The sequence below is a fragment of the Desmodus rotundus genome, chromosome 5 (genome assembly GCF_022682495.2).
Source record: "Desmodus rotundus isolate HL8 chromosome 5, HLdesRot8A.1, whole genome shotgun sequence".
Taxonomy (NCBI): Eukaryota; Metazoa; Chordata; class Mammalia; order Chiroptera; family Phyllostomidae; genus Desmodus; species Desmodus rotundus.
Window position 1 is genome coordinate 57,455,118 of NC_071391.1, and position 13,381 is coordinate 57,468,498.

Below are 13,381 nucleotides of genomic sequence, written 5' to 3' on the forward strand. Positions count from 1 at the left end.
GCCCAGTTTCTTTATTTTTAAAGTAGAAAGATTGATCTTCTCAAGTAAACTTAACTCATTATCTTTTTTTAACTTTATTTTTATTACTGACATTGTTGCAGATGTCCCCATTTTCTCCCACTTTCCCTACCTCCACTCAGCCCCACCCTTAACCCCATTATCTGGACCATTTAGATGATTTGTTTCAGCTGAAAATTTTCATGCTGTTGTATCCAACTTTGGGGTGGTAGTAGTAACATTTATGTATTGAACTATTATACTTACTGGTTGTGCCTCAGTTTATAGCCCCCTTGGTATCATGGGAAAATGGATGTGATGGGCTTATCTTTTTTGCCAATAGTTTATCCCACCCATGCAGCAGCAACTCTTCCCCGAAGCGTCAGAGCACTTTGGGGGCCACAAATTGGACATGGTGATTATGAGGGGGGCTCCTAAATCAATTTGTGTGCAGCCTTACTTCCAGTCTCCCCCCTTCTTCTCCCACTCCCCCCATTCTCCCATGATTTCTCAGGAAATCTCCTCCCAGACCCGTGATTATGGGGTTCATGTTAGTTAAATTGCTTCACTTGCAAGGATCAAGTGTTTTAGAAAAAAGAGGGTTTACTGAAAGTGAAACAGGATGTTAAAATGAAACTTCCCAAGTCTCACTGTAAACTGGGGTGGCTATGTGGTGGATATCACGTTTCAAAGTAAAGTGAGATACCGCTGTGCAGACTTGCAATATGATGAGACAGAAGAATGGTTCCACACTTCCAACCACTGAATTCCGGTCTATAAAAGGAATTGGAGAGGCCAGGAAAAGATTACTTTTTGTCCTTCACCAGGTGCACGGGAGAGGCACTCAGAGAAGGTCTTTGCACACTAGTAGTGATTTGAAAGACTTGGGTTCAGGTCCACTTACAAAAAATAATATTACTTCTCTGAATGTCAGTTTCCTCCTCTGTAAAATAAGAGCCTCTTGGTGATCTCCAAGAGAACTCACGTTTCCAGCACCTGTTTTCTAACCCTGACAAGCCCCTTTGAGTTAGATATCACTGTGCGTTTACCAATGAGGAAACAAGAGGCCCAAAGAAGCTAATTGCCTTGATCAAACTCACAAGCTTAGTAAACAGTGGAAATGCAATTTGAACCCATGTGTCTAACACCAAATCAACATGCTTCAAATAGTCCTCCCAGCTCTGTGATTCGGTGAGGTAGGGATGGCTCTCTAGTACACACTGTGCCTGAGAAATTGCTACATGGCGACTATTGCCACCTGCCCTTGCTCAGTTTTCTCCAGATGGGGCTGAAAGGAGGCCACCGCCACAGGAGAGGATCAGCACAATAAAGCTGTATGACACCAGAAGTATGTGAGGAGTAGACAGCAAACTCCCAAAAAGCTGTGGAGGAGTAAACCAAAGCACAGCTAGATGGAACAGAGAGAGGGGAATAATGCAAAGCAAGCCTCAGCCAGGGTGGTTTCGCGGTCAGCTTCCCAGAAGTACCACATTAAACTGGGCATCCGAGCAGCCAAGAGTCTAAAGGCACAAGGTCATAATCTCCCAAGCTCCCGCTTGCAGTGTCTCAAACTTCTGTGAGAAGGAGGCTTTTATATACTCAGTTTCTCTGGCTGTGTTCACAAATGAATGATCAACAGTTGTTACCTGAAACATCATCTGAATCACAAAGGGTAACCATGAGATTTTCACATCCTCCTTTGTGCCGGTTACTCTGCTTTTCCGAAGAAAAACAGCCCATACAATTTCTTATGGAATTTGAAACAGCTGGATGTTACTATTGCCTTTTCAGTATGAAAATGGCAAGTGAGAGAGCTACAGCTTTAGTCAGAGCATATTTGGTCATCTATTTTTTATGATTTGCAGCAAGAATTAATATTTCATGTTATCAAGCTCCAGGTTTTATGGTTTCTTTTAGATGCTAAGAATGTAAAATTTATTACATCTAACCTCCTGATACATTGCAACTTTTAGACTGATTTTTGTGTTTTGTTGGGTAGAAGTTTCAAATAATACTCAGCATCAGTCTAGTGGACTACATCCTGAACTGAAAAAGAAATTCTATCAGAAATGAGATTGGAATGATTGATATATTCAAGCAATGGCTTCGAATGAGTAAGAATAATACAGGTTATGGAGATGGGCATATGTAGGCTGGAATAATGAAGAACTCTATGTTCTTATTCTCCAGAGGTCAAGATAGTCTAGACCCCAAGACCTCATGAACTCTCTAGTTCACAAATCACTGCCTTGGTCAGACACCCTTGTTTCAACTCCACCAGAGGCAGAAACTGACCATTCCGACCCCTTTCTGGCCACTCCACAACCTGGGAAGCTCCCCCCTTCTCCCTTTTTACTCCTCTTCCTCTTCCTCACCGAAGTTACCACTGAAAGTTGCTATCAGTGGCTGCGGCTACCCTCAGATCGCTGCCTGCCAAAGACTTGCAATTTGCCAAATTTAATTTTCTTCAAAGCATTTTTAATATCTGTTCTACCCCAGGGACTGCAGTAATAGAAAGATATGGAATCACATACTGTGCTCATGGACAGAAAGGATTGACATCATTAAAATGTCCATACTACCCAAAGCAATCTATAGATTCAATACAATTCCTATCAAGATACCAATGATGTATTTCACAGAACTAGAAAAAATATTTCAAAGATTTATATGGAACCACAAAAGGCCCCACATAGCAACAGTGATCCTGAGAAAGAAGAACAAAGTTGGAGGAATCATGCTACCTGATATCAAACTATACTATAAGGCCACAGTAATCAAAGCAGCACAGTACTGGCATAAAAACAGGCACATAGATCAATGGAACAGAATAGAGAGCTCAGAAATAAATCCATACCTTTATAGCCAATTAGTATTTAACAGAGGAAATAAACACATACAATGGGCTAAAGATAGTTTATTCAATAAATATTGTTGGGAAAATTGGACAGATATGTGCAGAAAAATGAAACTAGACCACCTTCATATGCCACATACAAGAATAAATTCAAAATTGATTAGAGACTTAAATGTCAGACCTGAAACCATAAAATTCCTAGAAGAAAACATAGGCAGTAAAACCTCGGACATTGCTCATAGCAATATTTTATTTGCTATATCTCCTCAGGCAAGGGAAACAAAGGAAAAAAAAAACAAATGGGACTATTTCAAACTAAGAAGTTTTTGCTTGGCAAAGGAAACCTTCAACAAAATAAAAAGACAACCCACTGAATGGAAGAATGTATTCACTGATATATCTGATAAGGGGTAAATATTCAAAATCTATAAAGAACTTATATAACTCAACACCAAAAAAAAAGTACAATCCAATTAAAAAATGGGCACAGGACCTGAATAGACACTTCTCCAAAGAAGACATATGATGGCCAATAGTCATATGAAAAGATGTTCAACGTCACTAGTCATCAGAGAAATGCAAATTAAAACCACAATTAGCACCTCACATCTGTCACAATGGCCATCATCAATAAATCAACAAACAACAAATGCTGGTGAGGATGTGGAGAAAGGGGAAGCCTTTTGCACTGTTGGTGGGAATGTAGGCTGGTGCAGCCACTGTGGAAAGCTGTATGGAGTTACCTCAAAAAGTTAAAAATGGATCTGCCTTTTGACCCAGCAATTCCACTTCTGGGAATTTGTCTGAAGAAACCTGAAACACTAATTCGAAACAACATAAGCACCCCTGTGTTCATTGAAGCGTTATTTACAATCACCACCTATGGAAGCAGCCCAAGTGCCCATCAGTAGATGAGTGGATAAAACAACTATGGGACACTTACACAATACGTACCAGCTATGAAAAAGAAGAAAATTGTATCCTTTGCGACAGTATGGGTGGACCTGGAGAACATTATGCTAAGTGCGGTAAACCAGTCAGAGAAAGACAAATATCATGTAATTTCATTCACATGTGGAATCTAATGAACAGACTGTACGTACAAGGAAAATGGAGAGAGACGCATGGATGGAGAGCACGCCGACGGCTCTTGGAGGGGAGGTTAGGGGATGGAGGGACTGAGCAAAAAGGAAAAGGACTTATGTCGTGGATGACAGAGTGGTGATTACAAGGGGAGGGAGTATAAGTGGGATAAAAGGTAACGGAAAAAAGACAATAAAAAAAAGAAAGATATGGAAGAGAAGTTTTTACACTCCGCTTTCTGAGTTTTCATCTATTAGGAGAAGCAGTTATGCCAGTACAAAGTACAGATGAGGGCGAATAACTTCTGCCTAGCTCCTCGGCCGCCTCTCCAGAGCGTTAGTTTGGCTTCGAACTGTTGAAAGCCCAGACCTGCAGATCTCCTCCCCTGTAGGTGCAGACCCCTGAGGGTTCCGCTTCGGCTGACTGGATCTGTGGAGAAAATTTTCCCTCTGAAACAGTGTCCTAAATGGCAGCTGGGTTCTGCCCCACTATTGGTATTGTACACCACTATTGTTTCGTTGCGGAATAAACTAAATGGGCCTCTGTGGACCAGCCCAGAAATCCAGCCACTGTCATTGTCAGCATCATTTGTATGGAAAAATACTTTCTGGCTTCCAAATACATATCCTTCAGGCATTAGAAATATAACATAGATGTTATCATAAAAGAAAACCAACTGTGATTGTTCTCGGATTCAGAGCAGTCCAGTCCCTTCCTGTCGCACATCGCTGACTTGCTCACTTTCCTCAATGTTTGCTCAAATGTTACCTCCTCAGAAAAGCTTCCTCTGGTCACCCTATCTAGAGTAGAGAATGTTAGGTTTTCTTCATCACACATATCTCCACCGGAAACACTGATTTGCTTGTTTACCTACTTACGGTCTGGCTTCCCACCAGAATGCACGTGTCAGAAAGGCAGCGGTTCGTCTCTTCTCTGGCAGCGCCGTCAGTGCCTTAAACAGTGTTCCGCACGTCAGACGGGCTTGGTGATGATTCACTGTATGAAACAATGAGCACGCTGGGCTGAGGTTTCCAGCTTTACTCCTCTCCACTCTGTAAAGCAGCCTTAAGGTCACCGTGCCTCGCTTTCCTTACACAGGGGTGTTGATTGCGTGATCTCTAAGCAACTTTCAACGTCTAAAGTTTTAGGATCCTTTGCTCTCTCAGTTCTGATGTCTGTGACCTAAGGGAACCCGAAGAGGATAGTGAATCTGCACTTCTTCATCTCTGTCCGCTTTCTTCCTCTGAGCCTCGGAACCAAGTCTACTGCCTTTCAGAAATAGCCCTGCTGCTGTTCTCTGTCCTCACGTTGTCCTTCCTGCCTCAGGAAACGCGTGCCAAGAATAGTGGGGATTTAGTTAGATGAGGTCAGAGGTACAGGATGCTACTCAAGCATGTAATCAAAACTTCTTTATATTTCTGATATGGAATCAGAAGTTGTGTGATATGAAGGGTAGACAGCCACACGAGTACTGAAGTACTGAAAACTCTGCCTTTGGAGAGACAATCCTTTCAAAGTACAGATGTTCTTGGGAGAGATGTCATCTTAAACTAATTCACGTTAAGGTGTTAGAAAGTCATTGGGGCATTTCTGCTAGCTGAAGTTACTAGATGCTTCAGTAAAAATGTATCCTGAAAATTCAGGGGAAAAATGTGTAGAAAAGGAGGGTGAAGAGCATGGAAGATAAAATTTACTGACATCATAGTTTTACTTAGGATCAGCGTTGTTACAGCTTCTAATTGTCTTTTTAAAGAACAGTATAAAATCACTCTGGAAGATGCTAGAAAGAAAATAATCAGAGAAACTTTGTTGCAACTGGACCAAAAGAAGAAATGGGCCACAGAGGTATATTTCAATTTTCTTATTTAAAAAAAAATTTCCCTTATGTTTTCTTATGGTATATTTTAATAGTTAAAAACTTGGGATCTTAAGTTAGGAGTTCTAATTTAAATTACAATTTCACCACTTATTGGGTGTATAAACTAAATTTGTTACTTGACTCTTCTGGGCTTTGGTTTTTAAATCTATAAAAAGGGGACAATGATAATATTTACCTTTAAAGAATAACGAAGATTGAATGAGATGACTTAAGTAGCACAGTGCTTCATAAGGAACATGAGCTCAGTAAATTATTATTCATTTATTTTTAAGTATAATAACAATGACTATAAAAATTATTAAATACAGTTGTAGATGAATTACAAAATGAAATATAATTTGTCTAAAAAGTACTTTCTTCTATATCCAAACCTAAGAGACTATACTTTACATTGCTGGAGCTTAAAAAATTTAGGATATAAAAAATATTTGAGATATAATTTCTAATCTTATGTTTTTTAATTTCTTTGTTTGGCAAAAATATCTGATTCTCTTTTTTTTTCACTGTCCTTCCCCTGTCCCCGAAATGTCTCCAAAATCAGTGAGGTCCCCATTGGGACTGACTTTTCATCTGGAACATTCCTTCTTCAGAATCATAAGTATCTGGTCTTTTCTAGAGTTTTCACTGACTTTCAGTTGCAACTGTTTGTTGCTTCCCTGTTGGTTCAATTGCTCTTTTGCTGTTATCACTCTATTGTATGATCTTTACTGATTTACACAAATACAGAGGATTGTGAAAAACTGACCAATGGTTTGTCTGCCCACTCGATTGGGCCGCTTTGTGACTAAATATGACGAAATGGTGAAACCAACGATTAAGTGATCTGACCATAGTTAAGATGATTCCAAATGTATATGTCGATCGGAGACGCTTTAAGTATGCATGCCCGATATATAGTGAGGACTGTTTTGCTGTTGCTAGCATGTTACATTTAAATCTCTCAACCATTCTCTAAAGGAGGGACTTGCTAATGAGGAGACTGAGGCACAGAAAAATTTTGTGACTTTCCCAGAGCAAGTGGCAGAATCAAGATTTGATTCAAGGTGTCCCCTTGAGAGCAATGCTCTTACTCTTCACACCATACGTTTTCTTCTCTCCTCATAACCAAACGCCCGCACACGTCAGTAAATTCTCCTCGTTTAATCTGGCTGTTGTAGCATGTACTTTAATATCCTGTCATCTACTGTTGCACAACCTTGGCTGCATATTGGAATCACCTGAGGGATTTGTTTAACCCAGGTGGGGCCTGCTGGGCACTCAGAGAGATGCCCATGTGATCGGCCTGGGGTGTTGCCTGGGCCTCTGGATTTTTCAAAGTGCTCAGAAGATTCTCATGTGTGGTCAAATTTGAAAACCGCTACTCCACTGTTAGTGAGTTAAGCTATTAGCGAAATAGCTTTAGTTATTAGTGTCTTCCTACTTTTGTCCAAATTAAATTATACATCTGAGGGAACTTCAGAAGTGTCTGTTGTAGCTGGAATGTAAGAGTTCCTGGTTCCTAGGGAATGAAAGTCCACTCTTAATTAGCACGGTTTAATGAGCATGGTTTAATTAGCATGGCTTAAAGAAAAAAATTTTATTGCGAATCTTTATTCCAACTCTAAGAGATACATTTACCCTTAACATATTTTTAAATTATTCCTGTCCGTGTTTATGAATAGAAGACGTCTCCTAACTTCTCTCCTTTTGGGTGTGCCCTTCAGTGGCGGAATATTGAACTTGTAACGTGGTGTCCATACAAAAGCACCTTGCAGATAAACGTGATCTGTAAGTTCCTGGTACGGCTCATAAAGTTCCTTTGGGTGAAACTGTAAATATCCAAGTAATTAAAAAATGTATTTACATTTTATGAACTTACTAACTGAGGCTTTTTCTGTTCTCCTCATCTAAAATGCCTTTGCTGCAGGAGGCTGTCTAGCTATAGCATGCCACCCTGAAGCTATTTGCTGTTAACTTTGTAAATATTGTTATTACCGACATGCAGAAATCTTTCTAATTAGAAAGGTAGTAATGTAATTAGTCATGCTTTAGCTATACGTTGGGTTATGTCTTTGACCATAAACTTGAAGAGTGTTTGATCACTACCATTTAGCCATCTTAATTGTGGATCAGATCACTTACTGATTTGATTTCACCATGGCAGTCAGACTTGGTCACGATAGAGGCTAAATTGCCTGGGCAGCCGTTGTCCAGTTCTCTGAATCTCCTCTATGGGGCAAAGTAAATCGGTAAAAACAATCCTGTAGGGTAGTAAAGAAGGGACAGCTGGACCACGAGTTCTTAGGTATGTTTCCAAAGTATTTGCAAAACATAACGTGAACAATCAGATAAGTTGGTCGTGTATCATTATTGCTAAACTTTTGAATCGCTTTGTGGCAACTCCTCCTTAATAGAGAAACTTTCTTTTAGAATGCTGTGAAGTTCATTGACAAGGGCAACTACCGACATATCTGGGAGAACGACTGGCTGAAAAAAGAGGTAAGTGGAACTTCAAAAAACGATTTATTTTTTCTCATTTTTTTGAACTGGAGATGACTTTTATCTATCAGCTGAAGTCGTGGGGAAAGCATGGAACTGTCACTGGCTGAAGTAAACAAAAATTCAAGTGAAGTCTTAATCTTATTACACACTGTTACTCAACGAATACCATAAATAATTTCAGTAATAACTGGAAATCACTTTTGGTGTCACAATTCACAAAATACACTCAAGTGTACAAAGCTTCTGAATGCCCTAAAATTGATCTGATCTTCCTCAGGACCTGATCCCTTCTGAGGGATGGCAGCAAGGATGAAGGGTCATTCTACCTTCATTGTCTGTTGCTGTGAATTGCCTCTTTGGGATAACATGGTCTCCTTCAGATAAAGGTTAGGTCTTTTAGGTTTTCTGTCCCCCCTCCCCACCCACCGCCCCACACTCCTCAAAGATGGACCCTTGCTGTGTAGGGAGGTGGGGCTTACATGCCCTCTTGTGGGCAGTGTTGGTAAAAAGAGCTCAGGTCTAGGGGGTGTCCTCTGGATCCTCCCTCCCTCTGCCCTTCTGCTGTGCAGGGAGTGCTGTCGGCTACTCCCTGCCCTGGTGACTTCTGAATGGACTGCTCTGGCCTTGTGGACATGGTGTTGCAGCCAGCACCAAACCAGAGTTACAGCCATTTGCCAGTGGTCAACATGTCCCTGCCCACTGCAGTCTCTACAGCCTGCTCCAGCTTGGTGCTCAGGCTCTCTCCACACCTTCTCCTGGAGAGCAGGTGGGAATTCATGCACCCAGCTGTCCATCTGTCTCCCGGTACCAGGGCTGTAATCCTGCTCTTGCTGGATGTGATCATGTGGGGGCCTCTAGACCTCCTTTATTACGGGGTGCTGTCCTGTTTTTCTTGCATTGCACATGCTAGTCCCTAAGCCCTTACCTCCTTGTCCTCATCTGCCTGGAAAACTTCAACTCTTCCTTTAGGCTCTCGATTGTCAATTTCTTCGTGAATCATTTTGTAACTCCGCCCAGGAAGTCTTAATTGCTTTTCCCCCAGTGCTCTCATTTCACTACAACTCTTGCTTTTATAAAATGTGTTGAAATTATCTGTTTATGCATCTGTCTCTTCATGGCATAGAGTAGGCTATGCCTTTTGAACTGTATACCCATGAAACCTAATGAATAATCTATGCTCATTAAATAGTTATTGAACGAAAGAATGTCCATGAGTATAGATATATTTATTGGAAGGATGACTCAAATATATGGCACAAATCTTGGGTGAAGATATGAGAGCATGTTGCTGGGTGAAACACGCACCTAATCTTGGGTCCAGATGTTACAGGAGCGCTACAGAGGTTGAGCACAGCTCACTACAGTGCTTTGAAATTCCCTTTACACCCAGACAAGTAGACACGGAACTTCAGCTTAGAGGCCATCTGTGAAAGGAAACTCGCTATCTTTTGAGAGAATTCACTTCAACTACACACAGTTCTTGTGAGCAAGTTACTAGCATGTGTTTCTCAAGGTACATCTTCAGCACTAACTTGTGTGCATCCTTAGCTCTGGACCTATATTTTAATTTGTCTGCCAAACATTTCCAGTTGGATGTCCCAAAGGCACTTCAAACTCAACATACCTAAGACAGAACTCACTAAATTTCTCCTTAAATTTTTTCTTCCTGCATTGCCTTTTGCACCGTCTGCTCAGATACCTGGGGTAAAAATGTCATTGCCTCCTTCTTTCCTCTTCCTTTTTCCTTGCTCCTTATTTGACTAAATAGAGTTAGTGAATCTAGGAAACAAGAAATTTAAAAATTAATATGCTTTCTATGCTATTGACAATTATTTTCAAATTGCCTTTATAAAGTCATGGTCCACGCTATCTCCAAAAACTAATCAAGGTGAATCCCCAATTTTTAAAAATATGTATTAATTTGAGCCGCCATGAGGGCAAGAGCAGGCCCTGTCAGACAGTGGAGAAGCCCTCCCTGCACCACTTCATCTTGTGCCAGCTGGAGGGGACGGCCAGGCAAGATGCTTTCCACAAAAGGAACTTACAGACTTTCCCTGCTAGCCCCCAATTTGTGCTTTAGAAAGGCAGAAAGAAATACTGTGAAAGGTTGCAATAACTTAAATCATCCAAAACTAAAGCATACATAATGAAAGAGCTTTTAGTACTTGGATAGGAGAAGGACAGGTACTTGTAGGCAACATTCGAGTATAGGATTTGAGCAGTTAAGGATGTCTCTGCTGAGGGGACACACAGCCATTGTTAACCCTTCACCACCAGAGTATATAAATACTAAGGCAAACAGGCGATTGACAAGTCAACAGCAATATCTACGAAAAGTTGTATTGAAGGCTTTATGGAAGCACAGATTTTCCTGGCCTTTCGGCAGCCAGTGGCTGCTGTGAGACTAAAGTTGCCTGATTATTTACCATTTTAAAGAACCCAATAGATTAAGTACAATTAAGAAGCACTTGGAACATATTTATTATGTGCAGGCTTCAGGATGTACAGAACACAATGTTCTCAAATTATTTCTACAGAAGCCTGGAGATGACATTGTTCTTATCACACAAGCACTATGGTGGTTTAGGCAGAAATTATTTTGGATGCCACAAGAAGAGCAAGTTGTGGGTGGTAAGGAAAGAATAAAGAAAGGCACTCAGCAGAATGTTAGCAGTGTCTTCTGTTAAAGAAAAAGTTCCCTAAAGCACTGGAAACAGTATTTAAGCAGCAAGTGAGTCCCTTTGTAATTCCTAAAACATCTATTTCTCCTTTAAATCCGGCACAAGGTGCTCCACCCAACCTTACCTCCCATTGGCTCAGGTTACAAGGGGTGTGAAGAGGAAAGCAGACACAGCTCCTACAGCTTCAGTAGTTAAAGCTAGGGGTGAATATTCCCTAGCACTTACTGAAAAAAAGTCAGCAAAAACACCTCCTATAAAAGAAACTGTGCTGAAAAATGCTTTGCCAGGTTCTCAGCAATAATTTAAGTTTTGTGAAAAGTGTAGCAGAACAATTAGGGCACTGTAGTGAGATTCTTCAAGAAATGCTTGCAAAGAAGCACTTTTCATATGCATGGATCTTTTATAATCCCACTGATGTTAGTGCGTAGGAGGACTCCATAACTCCAGCCACTAGGATACCGTGAAAAATCCAATGGATCTTGGAACTGTCAGGCAAAAGTGGGTAACCAAGAATATAAGGATGCATATGAATTTGCTGCAGATATTAGATTAACATTCATGAATTGCAACAAATACAATACTTCAGATCATGAAGTAGTGGTGACTGGCAAGAGTGCTCCAGGATGGTTTTGAAATGCATTTTGCAAAGACCCCAGATGAACCTGTCCAGAGTATGCTTGTATGTTACATCAAAACAGACGCCACAAAATCCCTTCGTAGAGAAAGCAGTAGTGAAGCTTCCTCTGAAGGTAACTCTGCTGGTGATTCTGAAGATGAATGAGTTTAGGGTCTTAAAAAGCTTCAGGAGCAGCTTAAAGCTGTTCATCAAATAACCACAGGTTTTGTCCCAAGTACCTTTCCATAAAATAAAAATAAAAGAATGAGACATCTAAAAGGGGAAAGAAAAAAATGTTTAATAACAGAGATGAAAATCCACCAAGAACGTTTAAGCAAGTGAAATGAAAGGAAAAGTCCAAGAGCAATCAGCCAAAGAAGAGAAAACAACAGATCTTGACTCTGAAATCTGAGGATAAAGATAATGCTAAACCTATGAAGTATGACGAGAAAAGGCAGTTAAATGTGGATATAAACAAACTCCCTGGAGATACACTTGGGAGAGTCATTCAGGTAACGCAATCAAGAGAGCCTTCACTGAGAAATTCCAACCCCGATGAGTTGGAGAAATGGACTTTGCAACACTGAAAGCAAAACCACTGAGAGAACTAGAAAAAAGCATATGCTGCATGTCTAAGAGAATGACCACTGAAACCTCATGGCAAGAAAATAATGAAGCCTAGAGAAGGACTTCATTCACAGAAAACAACAGGAGCTGGAAAAGTTGGATGCTAATAATTAGTTAAATTCCAGAAAACGTAAAACAAAACCTGAGAACACTCCGTCATCCAAGGCTGTTGGAAGCGTTCCTGACTGAGTGAAAGCAGCAGCCACAGCAGCCGCAGCAGCTCCTAAGTCTGAAAGCGGTAGCAGTGATTCAAGTTCTTCAGGTAGCAGTGATTTCGAATCAGAAATGTTACCTACATTCACTGGAGTTAAACAGAATGATCCTCCTTTTAAAGAGGAAGTAGAGAGAGACAATCTTCTATGCAAGATGCAATCCCTTGTTCTACTGCTCATGTTCATCAGTCTGATGACCACCACCCAATCACTACCAGTTAGCCTTTAAGCATCAAGAATTAAAACATTTACAGAGTGTGAAAAACATTTCATCTTTGCAGATCCTGCCTCCTCAGGCGATTTTGAACAACACTGGAATGGCCTGTGATGCTTCGGTCTGGTGTGGTGCGGTGGCATTAGAATCTGAGTGTCAGGTTCCTGCACACAAGGATATAAAGATCAAGAATGCAGACTCTTGGAGAAGTTTAGGCAAACCAATCAAAACTTCAGGTGTACTGAAATCCTCAGATGAGCTCTTCAACCAATTTAGGGACGCAGCAATAGAAAAGGAAGTAAAAGCTCGGACACAGGAACTAATATGGCCACACCTGGAACAGAATAGAAAGTATCCAAAAGTACTTCAAGAAAATCAGAGGGATCCTAGCTTCACTCTAGATTTTTCCAATAAGAGGCAAAACAAGTGCCTTGGAGAAGAGCAGAAAGAACATCAGCAGTCATTGGAAGCTCAAGATGAATGTACACTGGCTTCTCAAAAAACAATAATTTAGCAAAAAGAGCAAAGTGAGAATGAGCAAGAGCAGAGGAGAGAAGCAACGGCTAGTTCCAGCGATGTGACTCTTCAAAGCAATATTATGACAATGTTGGAAAGCAACTTTGATTAAAACTCAGTTTTTAAGTTAACCATCAACTTAAAATGAATAACATAAAAGATTAAAATGCACATAGTAAAATGATTGCTTTTGGACACCAAAATACCATTCTTATGTT

At 40.6% G+C, this 13,381-nt stretch overlaps 1 protein-coding gene and 1 pseudogene across 4 annotated transcripts in view; both read left to right on the plus strand.

Moving 5' to 3' along the window:
- The window catches only part of CCDC83 (coiled-coil domain containing 83), a 54,121-nt gene that overhangs the window by 26,571 nt on the left and 14,169 nt on the right, over positions 1–13,381 (plus strand). For all 4 annotated transcript variants that reach the window (XM_045182054.2, XM_045182053.2, XM_045182052.2 and 1 more), the window contains 2 exons: positions 5,691–5,782; positions 8,226–8,294. In XM_045182054.2, coding sequence (XP_045037989.1) covers positions 5,691–5,782; positions 8,226–8,294 — 161 coding nt within the window. The remainder of the gene's footprint in view (positions 1–5,690; positions 5,783–8,225; positions 8,295–13,381) is intronic.
- LOC112316011 (bromodomain testis-specific protein-like) lies at positions 10,526–13,275 on the plus strand (annotated as a pseudogene).